The sequence below is a fragment of the Psilocybe cubensis genome, chromosome 12 (genome assembly GCF_017499595.1).
Source record: "Psilocybe cubensis strain MGC-MH-2018 chromosome 12, whole genome shotgun sequence".
Taxonomy (NCBI): Eukaryota; Fungi; Basidiomycota; class Agaricomycetes; order Agaricales; family Agrocybaceae; genus Psilocybe; species Psilocybe cubensis.
This window is the reverse complement of record NC_063010.1, coordinates 929,408-943,067: the sequence shown is the minus strand read 5'-3', so window position 1 is coordinate 943,067 and position 13,660 is coordinate 929,408. Positions and strand designations below refer to the sequence as shown.

Here is a 13,660-nt window from a genome sequence, read left to right as displayed (position 1 = left end):
CCTTCTCAGTGGGATATTCATAAAGGACCCACGGTTTGGTTCACAACCACCACCATCACCACCACAACTTCCCCTTTTTTGTTCGCTCTCATAGCCTTTTCAAAATGGCTTTGAACAGCACCGTCACGAACGCGCTCACGGACCTCTACGCTGGCACCGACTTTTCATCATTGTCCTACCTCGAACAGAAGTGGGTGTGGTGGTATGTTACGATAGGCAACCCTGTTGTTGCCACTGGCTTGATGAGCTTTTTGCTCCATGAAGTGCGTCCTAGACTTGTATTGACGAAGGATTATACATTTACACACCCCCTAGATCGTCTACTTTGGACGAAGCATACCTTGGATCATTATTGACGCTATGCCCTACTTCCGACAGTGGAAGTTGCAACCTACCAAAGTCCCAACGCCAGCAGAGCAATGGGAATGCACGAAACAGGTTCTTTTCTCACATTTTACGATTGAATTGCCATTGGTACGTCCAAGTCTTGAATATAGCCATAGCATCCAATAATAATGCGACTGGTTTTTGTTTAGATTTGGCTGTTCCACCCAACGGCAGAGGCACTTGGCATGCAGACATACCACGTCCCCTTCCCTACACTGAAGACCATGGCGCCTCAAGTCTTCCTATTCTTCTTCTTCGAGGATTTCTTCCACTTCGTTGGTATGTCCAATTTTTCCTCGTTGGAAGAAAAGTTGTCTCATTTCTATATGACAGCTCACCAAGCACTGCACACCGGTGTTCTGTACAAACATATTCACAAAATTCACCACAAATACTCAGCACCATTTGGTCTTGCCGCCGAGTACGCGCACCCCGCTGAAGTCTTCATCTTGGGTACTGGCACTATTCTTGGCCCCCTCATGTATTGCTACTTCACCGCAAACCTCCACATCATCACTGTATACCTCTGGATCGTGCTACGTCTCTTCCAGGCCATTGATGCTCACAGTGGATACGGTGCGTACATCATTCCATCCATCACTCGAAAATAATTCTCATCTCTGATCCAATCATAGACTTCCCATGGTCATTGCACAATATTATTCCCTTCTGGTCAGGTGCCGAGCACCACGACTTCCACCATATGGCGTTCACGAATAACTTCTCGACGTCGTTCCGGTGGTGGGACAGGATCTTCGGCACTGACGACAAGTACAGGCAGTACCGTGCGCGCGTCAAGGCTCAGAAGAAGGCCAATAAGAACGCGAGCAAGGAGCAGCTGCTTGCTATGGAGCAGAAACTGATGGCGGAGGTTGAGGCCGAGGGTATCATTGCGGAGAGAGAGGCAGAAGCGAGGGGTATCCTTGGAGGCAAGGCCAAGACGCAGTGATTAGTTGAGGGTGCCTATTAGAGCTGCATTAATTGTTAGTAGCGCAGGATATATATACTATCTATTCTTAATTGCACAAAAGCGCTATATGTATTTCTTCAGAGTCCTAAAACTTTAGCATTTGAAGAATGAATTTGAAAGTGATATTGCTCATTTCGCCCCTGTAGAGTAGCAGGATTTGGCGGAACAATCGGTCCGGAGCAAGCGCCAGATGTGTCAGCGAACTCGGCGACGGTGGGGCAGAGTTGAGAGTGGACTGTTCTTGAAGACGACTCCAATTCTGTTTTCCTACAACCTCATCTTTGAATCCGTCAAGCACACGAACTATGGGACTGACTTTTGAACTAGGAACACCCGTCAATACTGCACTTTTCTTGTACATTCTGTACTCGGTCCAGCGGATTATTCTGCCGTCGACTTCCAAACCGTCGAAAGTGCCTCATGAATTCAAATCTGGCTACTCTTGGATGCCCAAGACACACCAGGCAACGGTGATGTACAAAGTCTATACACCGAAGACTTTGGCCCAGTACAATGGTCTTGATGGAGGCCGTATTTTGTTGGCTATCAAGGGTACCGTGTTCGACGTTACCGCTGGAAGAAATTTCTACGGTCCTAGTGCGTACTGGTTGGGTATTGGAGCAACCGAATTACTAAACTGTTGCTTATAGATGGCATGTACGGAAACTTTGCTGGACGAGATGCTTCTCGTGGAATGGCGAAGCAGTCTTTCGACCTTGGTATGTTCACTTTGGTCCTTGCTTGAATACGGCTGAAATTGTTGGTGCAGAAATGCTTACTCCGATTGACCAACCCCTGGATAAACTCGAAGACTTGAACGGGATGGAGATGTAAGTCTACATACTCATGAAGTCTTCGTATCTTTAACCTTCCTTTCTCTTCTAGTGAGAATATGAAAGGTGTGCATCACCAAAATTGATTTTATATTCCTAGAAGCTGACTTCCCATTTTTTTCAGGTTGGATTGAACACTTTACCAACAAGTACATAGTATGCGGAAAGTTGGTCGAAAACGACGCTATCTAGACGACTTCAATCCATCATAGTTTCTGTATTTGTATCATCGTTTTGATAATTGAGTATCTCAGTCAATGCCTTGTCTGATTTCACATTCAGACTCCGGATACTGTTTCTTTGCGGGAACTCATCTTGTCTATCCTCTTCAGGTGTCTCGTCCTTCCTGAGGTTCTTCAGCCATGCTATACACCGTGTATTCTCCTGCATAAAAGTCAACAAAGCATTTCCTTTGATTGTTTTTTGATCCCAGGCAAGCAACATTTGCTCACATCGATGATTCTCTTCTCCGCGTGCCTTCGCGCCAAACATCGCGGCATGGACCCTCCCGAATCTATACAAATAACCCTTCTCCACTCAATGATATCTGCGTCCACTTCTTGCAAATGTTCGACGGAAGTAATACGCCCCTTGATGCCCTTTTCTTCCATTTCAGCGAAATTTTCATTCGAGCGGGAGCTTAGGTCAATAGGCAAGGTAATTACAATCCTTTAGTCTCCAATCAGTTAACGTCTCTTTTCTAGGTAGGGCAATTTTATATCTCACCCTCTTCGACGATGCGAATATTCGAGGAGGGCCGATGTTTGATACACCGTAAACACCCGTGGTGACATAGGAGGTGGATAGCCAATCGATACCGTCCATATCGATTGCGACTCAGAGAAGTACTTGATTCGCGTCACTTTGGCTATATTTGTTGCATAGCTTCAAAATCAACGGTCAGCATCCTCGCTCCGTGTAGCATGCTGCAAAAAAGAAAGAACTCCGCCCATGACCTCTAAAGGTACGTATGCGGAACAGAGCACTGGGAAGGTTAAATATATTCACCTTCTCTGGTTCCACACCTTATTTTTCCCAATTTTCGTCCAGATAGCATTGAAGGAAATCTCGCTTCTATGCAGCTCGCTGACGATGCACTGCCAAACCTGGAAATTCCTTTTGAAGCGCGATCCAGGGACACGTTCTTTGTGGAAGAATGTTTTCGCATTGGGATGTGTCTTCCTACACGGCTGCCACGACCGCGAGGCGTTCAGCAGAGCTTCCGCCTCAGCTATGAGGACGCTATCGGGTGGTATCTCTGATCACACCCAATTCTCGCACGTTGAGCATCAAACATCAACACTTTGGAGAAAAGGAACGTAGGGTTGGCTCACGGGAGGGATCTATGGGTGTCAACGACAAAGATGTGGTATTTGTGGCTGCTTTCCCCCAAGATGACATGTTTCTATCCTCCGTTGATCCTTTTAGATAAGTGCGGGGGACGTGATTTACACAGACGGTCAGACAACACACAACGTGTCTGGGATATGCTGCGTTTCGTGCCCTCGTTCGAGGTCCAAATTGTCGGTCGTTCTCCGCGACAGCGACGCTGCTCGATCCATCAGGGGGCCACGTCAGGAATAAATGACAAAAGACGAACAAGCAAAAAGTCTTGCAGTTTGATCAGGTTGGTGTACCTTAGCACAAAAGCAACAGCGGAAGACGAGTGTAGTATGTGGGGGAAAGTTGGGAACGCGAAGAAAGGTCGACACAAGGTCGATGCCAACACTAAATGAACGCTGCTGTTATGCTGCCGCTTGCGAACCCAACGTTCTTCCGAAGGTGTCGGCAGAGAACACCGTCAGATGTAGTCTTGTAAGGGACCAGAGACCGAGGATTGGGATTAGTTTTTATTATTTATGCTTTCGGCACAAAGGCAAGGGGAGGGAAGAATCAAAAAATCAAGATGCGGTGGGTAAAGCTCCTTATTTTTGTGAATCATCGCTGCATAAATAGGTGTAAAACTAAAAGTGAGGTCATTATGTGGAAGGGAAGATCATATGGGTTAAACTATGTTAACAAGTTTATTTTTATAGGCGTTCCTGCGTAAGCCATTAGCAGCCTACTCAATATGTCCAATTTGTATCGTGAACGGAATACAAGTAAATGGTACATATAGAGTGGCCAATACATGAACCTGATGTCTACGAAAAAAGAGTATATTCACTGTACGTACAAGCTCTGAGAAAGTAGATTTTGGTGGGGGTTATGAGATGCGGTAACGGTACTTGTTATTAATTAATTAAACAACGGCGGAACGAAATGCCGGGCATGTGGAGTGAAATCCTCATCTAAGTGTGCAAATGGAACTAGTCTGCGACCCTGACAGGGATATAAACTCTTCGGCAAGTTGGTATGTACCACGACCCAGCGCTAAAACCCCACGAATCAGGAGTATCCCGGTCATAGGAACCAATACAGTGGTGGCATAGTCGGCGACTTTAGTCGATAGTCGGGACCCGACTAAGTCGACTAAGTCCGACTAAGTCGTCGACTATCACCAAAAATGGAAATTTTTCCAGACTAAGTATCACGTGTAAAATAAAACTTTGATCAATCTGGGTTTCAACTAGACAGAGGCACGGCAAATCTGCGTTGACAATTTTAATAATTGTGTACACTCCAAAAACAATTCCTACAGTGTATGCCAGACAATTCAAATCTATTTTACTTACATTTTGCGTGTGATAAGTACTACAGCAGTTTGTGCGCCATCTTGAGACGTGTCGGAGTTTGATTGTGGATCAAGTAAGCGGCCCGACGGTGAATCACATCCACGGCGAGGTGATGTCCCACCCCAAACAACCTCCAACATTTTTACTTCTTCTTTATATCAGCCCAAACATCGATCTGAAATCCGGACTGTATTTAACTACGGAGGTGCAAACTCAATCAGGCCAGTCACAATCCAATCTTACTCATCTTACTCAACTAACCTCTTGCCTAATCAATGAGGAGACCCAGAAAATATTCCGGAAGACCTGGGAACACCTAAAAGTAGGTTAACTATGAGCTGGTTTAATTTTTTACAGGATGCTATTTGGATCCCACATGCAAAGCAAAGTGAAGTTGGAAGCTTGCATGAAGAATTAGAATTGTATGACCTATTTGATCTTGATGCACATGGTGAAATGAATATGTTGATTATGGTGTTGAGGATAACATTGATAGTATATTTACAATTTATGTGCACTCAAAGGTATTTATTCCTCTGCTACTGTACCAAAGACAAAATGTATGCAGACTACGAATCTGTGACGAAGTGCACATTTGAACGTGGGAAAGTCCCGACTATGACTTCATATCGACCTATATTTGGGAACTTAGTCTAGTCTAGTCGGAAATCCGACTAAGCCGCATAGTCATGCGACTATTCCGACTAAGTCGCCGACTATGCCACCACTGAACCAATAAGCGTCAGGCTGACGCGAACGGCCAAGCTAATATAAGTATTATAACCCCGAGGACGTCAGATGCAGAAAATCATCAGAGGAAAAGTGGTATTTGACTCTCATTATAGAAAGAATAGTGAGATATTTTGCACATTACATGTACATGAAAGGTTCATTTTACATCCATGCTGGAACATTGACAAAAGATATAATAACGAAGCACGGTATCAGCAACATGAGGGTGTACATGCGCGTTTTTGGGTATTAAAAATATTTCAACAATGGTGATGAGGAGAGAATGGAGTCATTCTCTATCAAAAGTGTGGTGGTGGCGGCGTGTAAGGATGCTTGATCCAGAAAACGCAGTGTCCAATGTCGATTGAAGGAGAAAAGACAGAGACCGTAGGCGAGAACGGAGACGTTGGAGTGAAGACAGAAATAGACAAAACCAGATTATAGACGTAGAACGCACGCGAACCTTGCCAGATATAGTGTCCATGAAACTGAATCAGGATGGTGAGGGTAAATTGGGTTGCGCAGTATGGAAGCCAGAATATTATCCCGAGGTATATTTGGAACTAGAATCTTGCCAGAGAACGGTTTAATTGGTGCGATGGCGACCAGACTGGGCGAGAGGAGATGGGACTGCCGGCATGTTCTCTTTTCCAAGGTCATGAGCACGACGGACAGCTGCCTTGCCTTTCGCCGACCGTGAATTTGAAGTCTTGTTGACAGTCGCCGTTGAAATTTCCCGGTTGCCCCGCAGGTTCCCGATGTCCTTCAGCACGCTTGATCCCAGCCTGGGTTTCATCGTCATCGATGTAGCTAAACTCGTGGAAGGTGGCTGAGTCTGAGGCTGCCCTTGTCCATGACCTTGTCCAATAGCGGGTGCGATCGCCGAAGCTGGCGCGGATAAAACGGGTCTCATCACCTTGACGGGGACGGGAGGTTGTGAACCAGACGGGCCAGGACCATTGAATGCCCAGGGGACATGTACGTGGCCCGAGATGAGGTCGATCTCTGCCTGGGTCGCGACGCGCGCTGAGAGCGGCTGCGCGTCAGGGTGGCGTCCAACGACGCTGTCAGCCACTTTCATCCACGCCGCAATATGGGGCGTGACAATTCCCTGCTGAGCGGGGGAAGTGTGCGGAGTTGCGCCATGGCTGTTAAAGCGGGATTGCGTAGGCGTTGTAGGAGAGTTCAGCCGTACAGCAGGAGGTGGGCCAGGAAAGGGTGATCGGTTGTTTGTTCCAGTGTACACGCCTGTGTGTTGTCGCGGCACAGATACCGAGGAGTTTTTCCGGATAGAATTGAAGAAGGAAGGAATGCGAGATGAAGGAGGGGTACGTTCCGGCTCGGTCTGCCTCCGAATAAAAGAAGGTTTCGATTGGGCCATAGACATATCTACTGATAGGCTGTTAACCTCTGAAGTACCGGATTCTGATCTCTGGAAGTGCGCACACAAAAAATGTGATAGTTCAGCAAAAGGGAGATTTATGATGGGAGAAAAAAAGGGAGAATCAGAATAAATACCTTGACTTCAACTGTATCAGCCGAATTCGTAATAGGACCAGAAAACCTCCAGAAACACCAAGCAGGACGCAGGATCCGAACCAGCCTGTACCCGTAGTATACAGCAGCAGTGACGATAACAAGAATTCCGAGACCGACGCCAACCAAAATTAAGGTGAGGTGAGCTTCGGATTCCAGAGTATCATCAAGCTCTCGGTCGCGTGTAAAGAAAACAGTGGGCATGGACGCACCACCGAGCCTGGGTGGCTAGACGCCTGAAGATAGAGAAAAGGTAAAGGAAGGTCCTGCAAAGGTCCGGTGATACTCCGGAAGGTTTTGACTTGCTTGCATTGGCGAGAATTTTTGTGGGTGTTTATATGCCTGAAGATAGAAAAGGAGAAATATTTGCGATCAAGAACTGAGCTGACAAGTTTGGTTTGAAACGCAGAGTCATTGCAAGTCGATGAGCCACATTCAGATTTTAATTTGAACGTTGTTTTAGTCCATTTCTTGTATTTTTTGACGTATGGACGATGTAGGAACCTAAAAACTCCACAAAAAATGGCACTGACGTTGCAGCCGTCGTGCGCCATGTCTCCTTGCACAAATTCCAAATGAAACGACAATCTAACAGAGTTAAAACTTCAAAAAAGAGTCGGGTTATTTAGAGTGTATGGTAGAAGTTGGGTGCAATGGGGGACTTACATTTACAAAATTGAAGTCAATGTGAACACGAGTATAATAGTCACTGGAGGATGTCAGGCTTATCTCGCCAGGCAACATTTGTGGGAGTTTAGGGCAGGCAAGAACGCGACAATCTTGGCGCGATTACCGATCACAACTTTGACCCTGACTATCATCTCTTGAGGATCGAACTTTTCTTATTTAAACTCTACAAATCAAAAAGAAGATGGACTGGGACGAAGAATATGAGCTCATCAAGTCCGGTCGAGCAGTGCCGCAAGCAGGCCCTTCATTCGCCGCCCGGGACGACGATGAAGATAACATTTTCAACGATGATAATGGCCGTGCCTCTAACGCACGACAACAACGTACTCCTGCTCCTGCTCCAGCCCAGCCTGATAGAGAACCAGACTTTTACCCGGAAGAAGCAGAACAGAATACACCGCTCGAGCAGCTGACACGCCACTGGCTGAACGAGCGACACGCACCAGACATCCTCCCTGCGCAGGAGGATTTGCTAATGAATCTGCTGGACCATCTAAGACGGCAGGTGCGTTAGTGATACACAAAACTCTCTCGATATTCTGTTAGCTGACGGAATTGTCTGGCATTCGTGTTACCTTTTCTTTGTGCAAATATGGGTTATGGCCAGTCAGAAGCCGTGCAGTTGTTACGCGAGGATCCATCCACATCGGAGGAGGAGCATATGCGGATTATGCTTGTCCAGACGGAAGTTGAGCGGGTGAAGTTTATTGTGCGCTCATATGTTCGGACGCGGCTGTTCAAAGTGAGTTTTTCTGGCCTCGTTTCTTTTCATTGATGTGGACGCTGATCCATCCTCGTGGATACAACCTTGTTTTTTTTAGATCGAACGTTATGCTCGTTTTATAGTAACGAACGCAGATATACAAACGCGACTAACAGCTGCTGAAAGAGATCATGCTAGTCGGTCGGTTGCCCATCTTAGTTTCGCCAATACAAAAACGCTGAAATATAAGCTTTTCGTCAGGCATGCTAAACTAACAGACCAACATTTTTATGTGTCTGTGTTGCAGGGCTTACCTGAAAAACAGTCCCATCTGGATGACACACCTCTGTTTGTGCCTCCCATGAGTTCGTCGCCGAATAAATCATCAATTCACGTACTGACATTTTTCCAGTTACCGAGCCGGACAAATCGCGCCCTGTCTTCGTGCATGCACGACAGCGCTGTCCAAGAATACGTCTTCCAGAGTACGTTTGCCAATGTTTCCATCCATCAAATGCTCTAACGTATTCGGTACACAGTGGTGCTACACTGGACATGGAAAAAGGGCATATATCTCTGATGCCATATGCCATTGTTGAAGAACTCGTAGCCAGAGGGGATGTTGAATTGATATGATCTACTACATTGTGAATGAACTGCATTGATGTAAACCCAATGTAAACCCCAAACTATTATCAACTCGCGGTAGGTGTTGAATAAGCACATTGTCCGACAGACAACAAATAAGAGGAAGAACGAATAAAAGTCGAATACAGATTGCTACGAAACAGACACATACAGCCCTATATTCTACAAATTACAGAAAGGGGAATCCAATACAATTGTGTCAGGGTTGAGTCCACTTTAAACTCAATTAGAGGTAATAAAACATTTGTTGATGTGTCGGTGATGGTAAATGATATGGGTATTGCGTTCATTTTCTTGGCGGCATGTAAGGCTTATCTTCTTCATCGTCGCTGGGGCTCTGAGGGCGCCGAAGTCCAGAAGATGACCCACCAAACGATGACGATGCGGGGACTCGGGGAGGAGGCATGGACTCTTCCTCATCATAATCATCCTCCTCGTCGCGCATCTCTGTATCGCCTTCCTCTTCTTCAGGCGGTGTTTTTGTGCCAGCTCTGCCACCTCTTCCTCTCCCTCCGGCTCCTGCATCACCCATAGCATCGTCATCGTTATCGGTATCCGCTCTCTTCTTTCTGCGTCGTTTTGGAGGAGCAGGTACCGAACCGTCGCCAGGTGCAGCAGCAGCAGCGGTGCGCTTGCCCTTTCCGCGCTTCTTCTTGCCCTCTGCGTTTCCGGCTTCAAAGTCAATCGTCCCACCTGCAGAGGGATCGGGTATATCCTGCACGAGTTCCTTCAGGAAATCAAGCGTTTCCGTTGTTTCTACTGCATGTTTTCTGTGGTTCGGTGCTTTCGTTAACAATGTTTTGGAAAGAATAGATATGTAACATGCAAAACGTACAGATGGTACGCTTCAAGCTTCTTGGAACCTCGTTCCGAGGTGACTTTGCTGGACTGTTCGATGATCAGGCCAAGGAACAATTCCAGGGCTTTTGCTAGATAAAGTGAAAAGTATCGCGATCAACGTCAACGGCGCTTCGAACGGATGAAAAGGAATGTTTTACGAACATATCACAATGGGTGTCGCCTGTGCTACTTTTCCGACTTCCTCATCTTTTTGCATAATCTTTTTTATCCGGGCCTAACATGTTTTGAAGCGGAACCGACGAGGAAAGAAAGGTTGCAGAACGTGATTTGCGGTTGGGTTATTTCATTCGATGAAGACGATTGATGAGAGATAGTCATATGTATGGTGTTCCACAAGCACGAATAAAGCATCCAAGAAGATAAATAAACATTTTATGAGCTTTTGCAACTTGTAATCTCTAGCTCTTCCTATGCCGCCAAGGGCCTCCGGAAGACGGACCAGGGCAAAAAAAGAAGGTTTACTCACCACGGGGAATTTGGTTTGCTTGTTCTTGTTCTTCATCGTTTGCTGCGTAAAGAGGCGCCTCTGGAGGGATCAGGGTAATAAATGTATGTTGACTTTTTAAAAATGCGGCAAGGTTATGAAATGTTATAATAAAGGCAAAGAAACAACTGGCGGTGGACCAAGTTATATACCTTTCAGCTCGGCGGCACTTGTTATTTTGGTCGAAGCATCAAACAAGATGTATCACGTGATGAAGACGCGTCAAAGAACGCGACGTGAAGATGCTACATGTGCTTCTCTGGGTATTTATATTAAATTATAATTGGCCAAGTACTAGCGCAGTATGTCTAACCTACCAACAGTCATTCAATTTACTCTTGCAAAAAATTGAAATCTAAATAGAAGTCTGATATATAGTCCAAATGTATGGTGGTACAATTAACGTTTAGTCCGAAAGCTAATTTGTAAACATAAAGCCAATGGGATCGTCATCGTCTGTATGAGGTTGTAACAGTATTATAAATATATAGAATATACTGCTACAGAGTCCGCGGCACTTAAAGACCGACAAAAAAAGCGAAAAAAGAGGAAGCAATTGTAGAGATATGGGTTTGTGACTGTGCTATAAATAGCACTCAAGGCTGAGGATAGCAAGTGGAATGCTTTGGGTATACCCATGACAATATCAGAAATGGGGTATGTCGGGTTCTGCTGAGAAAGTCAATCTCGGGAAGCTGTTGTAGGGCAAGTATTGGAAGAAACTTTCTATAAGTGGCGAAAATTCGAAAGCCTAGTTTGCGTGTGGGTATATGTTTGCGAGCGTACCAAAAGTTGGCATCTAGAGTCAAGGATAGAAGAGACGCTATGTATTGGCCATAAAGTTAAGAGCTGAAGTAGCGAGGAAATCGAGGCGCATGCCCTCCGCCATGAGTTGTTGCACTCTTTGAGTGTCGGACGTCGTAAAATGCAGCTTTTTGGAAGTGGTGATAACTACAGTGCGGAGCTGTGCTATTTCTAGCGTCCTCTTGCCAGCTGGTGTTTTGGAGCCTTCTTCATCGGTTTGAGAAGACGAGGCTGAGGTTGGGTTATGGTAGGTTTGACTGGTTATCGGCGGTGATTCGTCCATGATTTGCATATCAGCGGGTTCAGTCTTGTATATGACAGCCTCTCCAAAGAATACAGAGAAATTTGGAGGGTGTGTCTTCCTGACAGACTCCTGATTGTTCATTAACCGCCACCGGCTGGCAAGAAGATCAACCAGATCATGGGAACTGAATGACATTGTACCTTGATACTCAAAATGCTCAAGCATGGGGAGGAGATGCGAAGAGTGTGCTTCTGTGCCCGTCTCGTTCCGTGATTCTGACGCTTCTCCTCGTTCTGTATCGTCCGTCTTAATGCTCTTATTGGATGTCATCGCATCGATAAAACGATAGCTGAGCTTGCCGCCAGTATCCGTGAGTGGGTTAATCAAAAGCAGCGATTTGAGAGAGGGCTGCTCCTCTAAGAATCCGATTAACTGTTGCTCTTCAGGCGTTGAGCCGACGAGATGCAGACTTTGAAGTTTAAATCGTGAACGACGCATCAATGGGATCACCGGCCACAGAACCGACTCCTCATCCGATAGAGACAGAACGAGCTCTGTGAGATGGGGCAGTGTCAATGCACCAAACAGCGTGTTGAGGTCGTTTGCAGTATCCATGATCAACTCCAACGATGTGAGGTATTCGTGCCGTATAGGCCGAATATTGAAGGGCTGCATCCCGCGAGACAACTGTTCGAACTGGCATGTCCGGAGCTGAGGGCCAAGATGTAATGTGTCGAGACAATCCCCGGGACTGAAATACTCTCCATCAAGACGGTGTAGCTGGGCCCACGGCAGATGCACGTCGGTGACTGAGTACCCTACGAGCCGGACCTCGCGTAGCTGTGGGGCAAACGCAAAGGCGTCCACACGGGCGAGAGACGGGCTACAATCTGCCACACGCAGCGTCGCGTTTGTGAGCAGCGGAAGCTCGTGTCTTATTTTTGCGAGAACAGACTTCCATGAATGAGGCACGAATATGTCGATGGTATGCCACTGCTTCGAGTGCGCGGCGAGTACATTGATCACGGCTGTCGAAGTTACGTCGATACCCCAATCGATTTCTTCGTTATCGTCTTCCTGATCATTTGTATCATCTTCTACCAGTTTGATGAAGAGAGGGCGTTGGCCGGAGTGCTTGAGCCATGTCTGGAGTAGGGCAGCTTGTGTATCTGCGTGCCGATTGTTCATGTATACTGTAACGTTACTCCAGAGCTGTGTGGTGCTCTGCGCGACACGTCGCCATGCGCTACAGACAGTGCCAATGAACAGTGGGGTGACAGCACCATGCCCAATACTCACCCCCATGCTAATCTCGCCATGCAGTCCCTCTCCGTGCAGATCATTTTTGTGGTCATGGCCGCTACATCCGGGAAGGCATGCAAACTCGAAAATGAGGGATAGTAGTTCGGGTGGAAGGTTGACTGCAGGGGAGTATGCATTCCGACTTCGTTTGAGACTTGCGCGTTGCATAACGAGTTTGACAATGCTGTCCTCTACCCGCTTGATTTCATTGTCGATGTAAGCTATTTTCTCGTTCTTCCCTAGCTTCGTGTCGGTGAAGAGTGTGTTAATGATAGGTTCCGTGTTCCGTCGGGTGAGTCCGGTCGTGGTGGGCATCTTTACCCCTTATTAGGAGCCGTGTGCGTTGATAAAGTCTTGCCCTTGTTCCGTCAGGTGAGGTTGCAAATGCAGAAAGGTAAAAGCAGACTAACTGTGTGGACCAACAGTCTATAAGTATAAAATTTATGACGCCTTCCACGGTTCGCAAGAAGCTTCGCGCAATTCGGAAAGTTTTCAAACCCCTGCTGTCACACGAGGGTACAGAACAAGAGGCTTGTATTAGGCCGGTCTTCTTTCCAGGCTAAGTATAGTCGAGTTATGACAGAGGTGCCAATACACGAGTCGACAACTGAATGTCACCCAAGGTATCAGTAGACTTTGTAGATATCAAAAAAAACCCGCTCTATCATCGATCCTATATGCGACGATGTGGGTCTTTTCAATCTTGGTTCCGCTTCTTGGACACCTATCAGACGATCATAGCTGGCCGCCCCAGCAGCTTTCTCCTAGACTATAGATGGCCTAGAGCTATC

The 13,660-nt window shown here is 46.5% G+C and overlaps 5 protein-coding genes across 5 annotated transcripts; 2 read left to right on the top strand and 3 right to left on the bottom strand.

The window, feature by feature from the left end:
- Positions 1-104: 104 nt before the first annotated feature.
- On the top strand, positions 105-1,336 carry JR316_0012284 (Methylsterol monooxygenase; the record flags this gene model as incomplete). The annotated part of the gene is made up of 5 exons (XM_047897909.1): positions 105-263; positions 316-474; positions 537-666; positions 721-963; positions 1,023-1,336. 5 exons carry the CDS (start codon positions 105-107, stop codon positions 1,334-1,336), a joined length of 1,005 nt encoding a protein of 334 aa, XP_047742798.1.
- Positions 1,337-6,183: 4,847 nt separating this feature from the next.
- Positions 6,184-7,337, bottom strand: JR316_0012283 (uncharacterized protein; the record flags this gene model as incomplete). Its single annotated transcript, XM_047897908.1, has 2 exons — positions 6,184-7,029; positions 7,116-7,337. 2 exons carry the CDS (start codon positions 7,335-7,337, stop codon positions 6,184-6,186), a joined length of 1,068 nt encoding a protein of 355 aa, XP_047742797.1.
- Positions 7,338-8,004: 667 nt separating this feature from the next.
- JR316_0012282 (DNA replication complex GINS protein sld5) lies at positions 8,005-9,162 on the top strand (the record flags this gene model as incomplete). Its single annotated transcript, XM_047897907.1, has 6 exons — positions 8,005-8,328; positions 8,431-8,565; positions 8,645-8,727; positions 8,788-8,891; positions 8,939-9,011; positions 9,066-9,162. 6 exons carry the CDS (start codon positions 8,005-8,007, stop codon positions 9,160-9,162), a joined length of 816 nt encoding a protein of 271 aa, XP_047742796.1.
- A 298-nt stretch (positions 9,163-9,460) lies between these two features.
- JR316_0012281 (NCT transcriptional regulatory complex subunit A) lies at positions 9,461-10,537 on the bottom strand (the record flags this gene model as incomplete). Its single annotated transcript, XM_047897906.1, has 4 exons — positions 9,461-9,944; positions 10,010-10,103; positions 10,177-10,249; positions 10,502-10,537. The coding sequence occupies 4 exons, from the start codon at positions 10,535-10,537 to the stop codon at positions 9,461-9,463; spliced, it is 687 nt and encodes a 228-aa protein (XP_047742795.1).
- An 805-nt stretch (positions 10,538-11,342) lies between these two features.
- JR316_0012280 (uncharacterized protein) lies at positions 11,343-13,184 on the bottom strand (the record flags this gene model as incomplete). Its single annotated transcript, XM_047897905.1, has 1 exon — positions 11,343-13,184. One exon carries the CDS (start codon positions 13,182-13,184, stop codon positions 11,343-11,345), a length of 1,842 nt encoding a protein of 613 aa, XP_047742794.1.
- Positions 13,185-13,660: the final 476 nt, after the last annotated feature.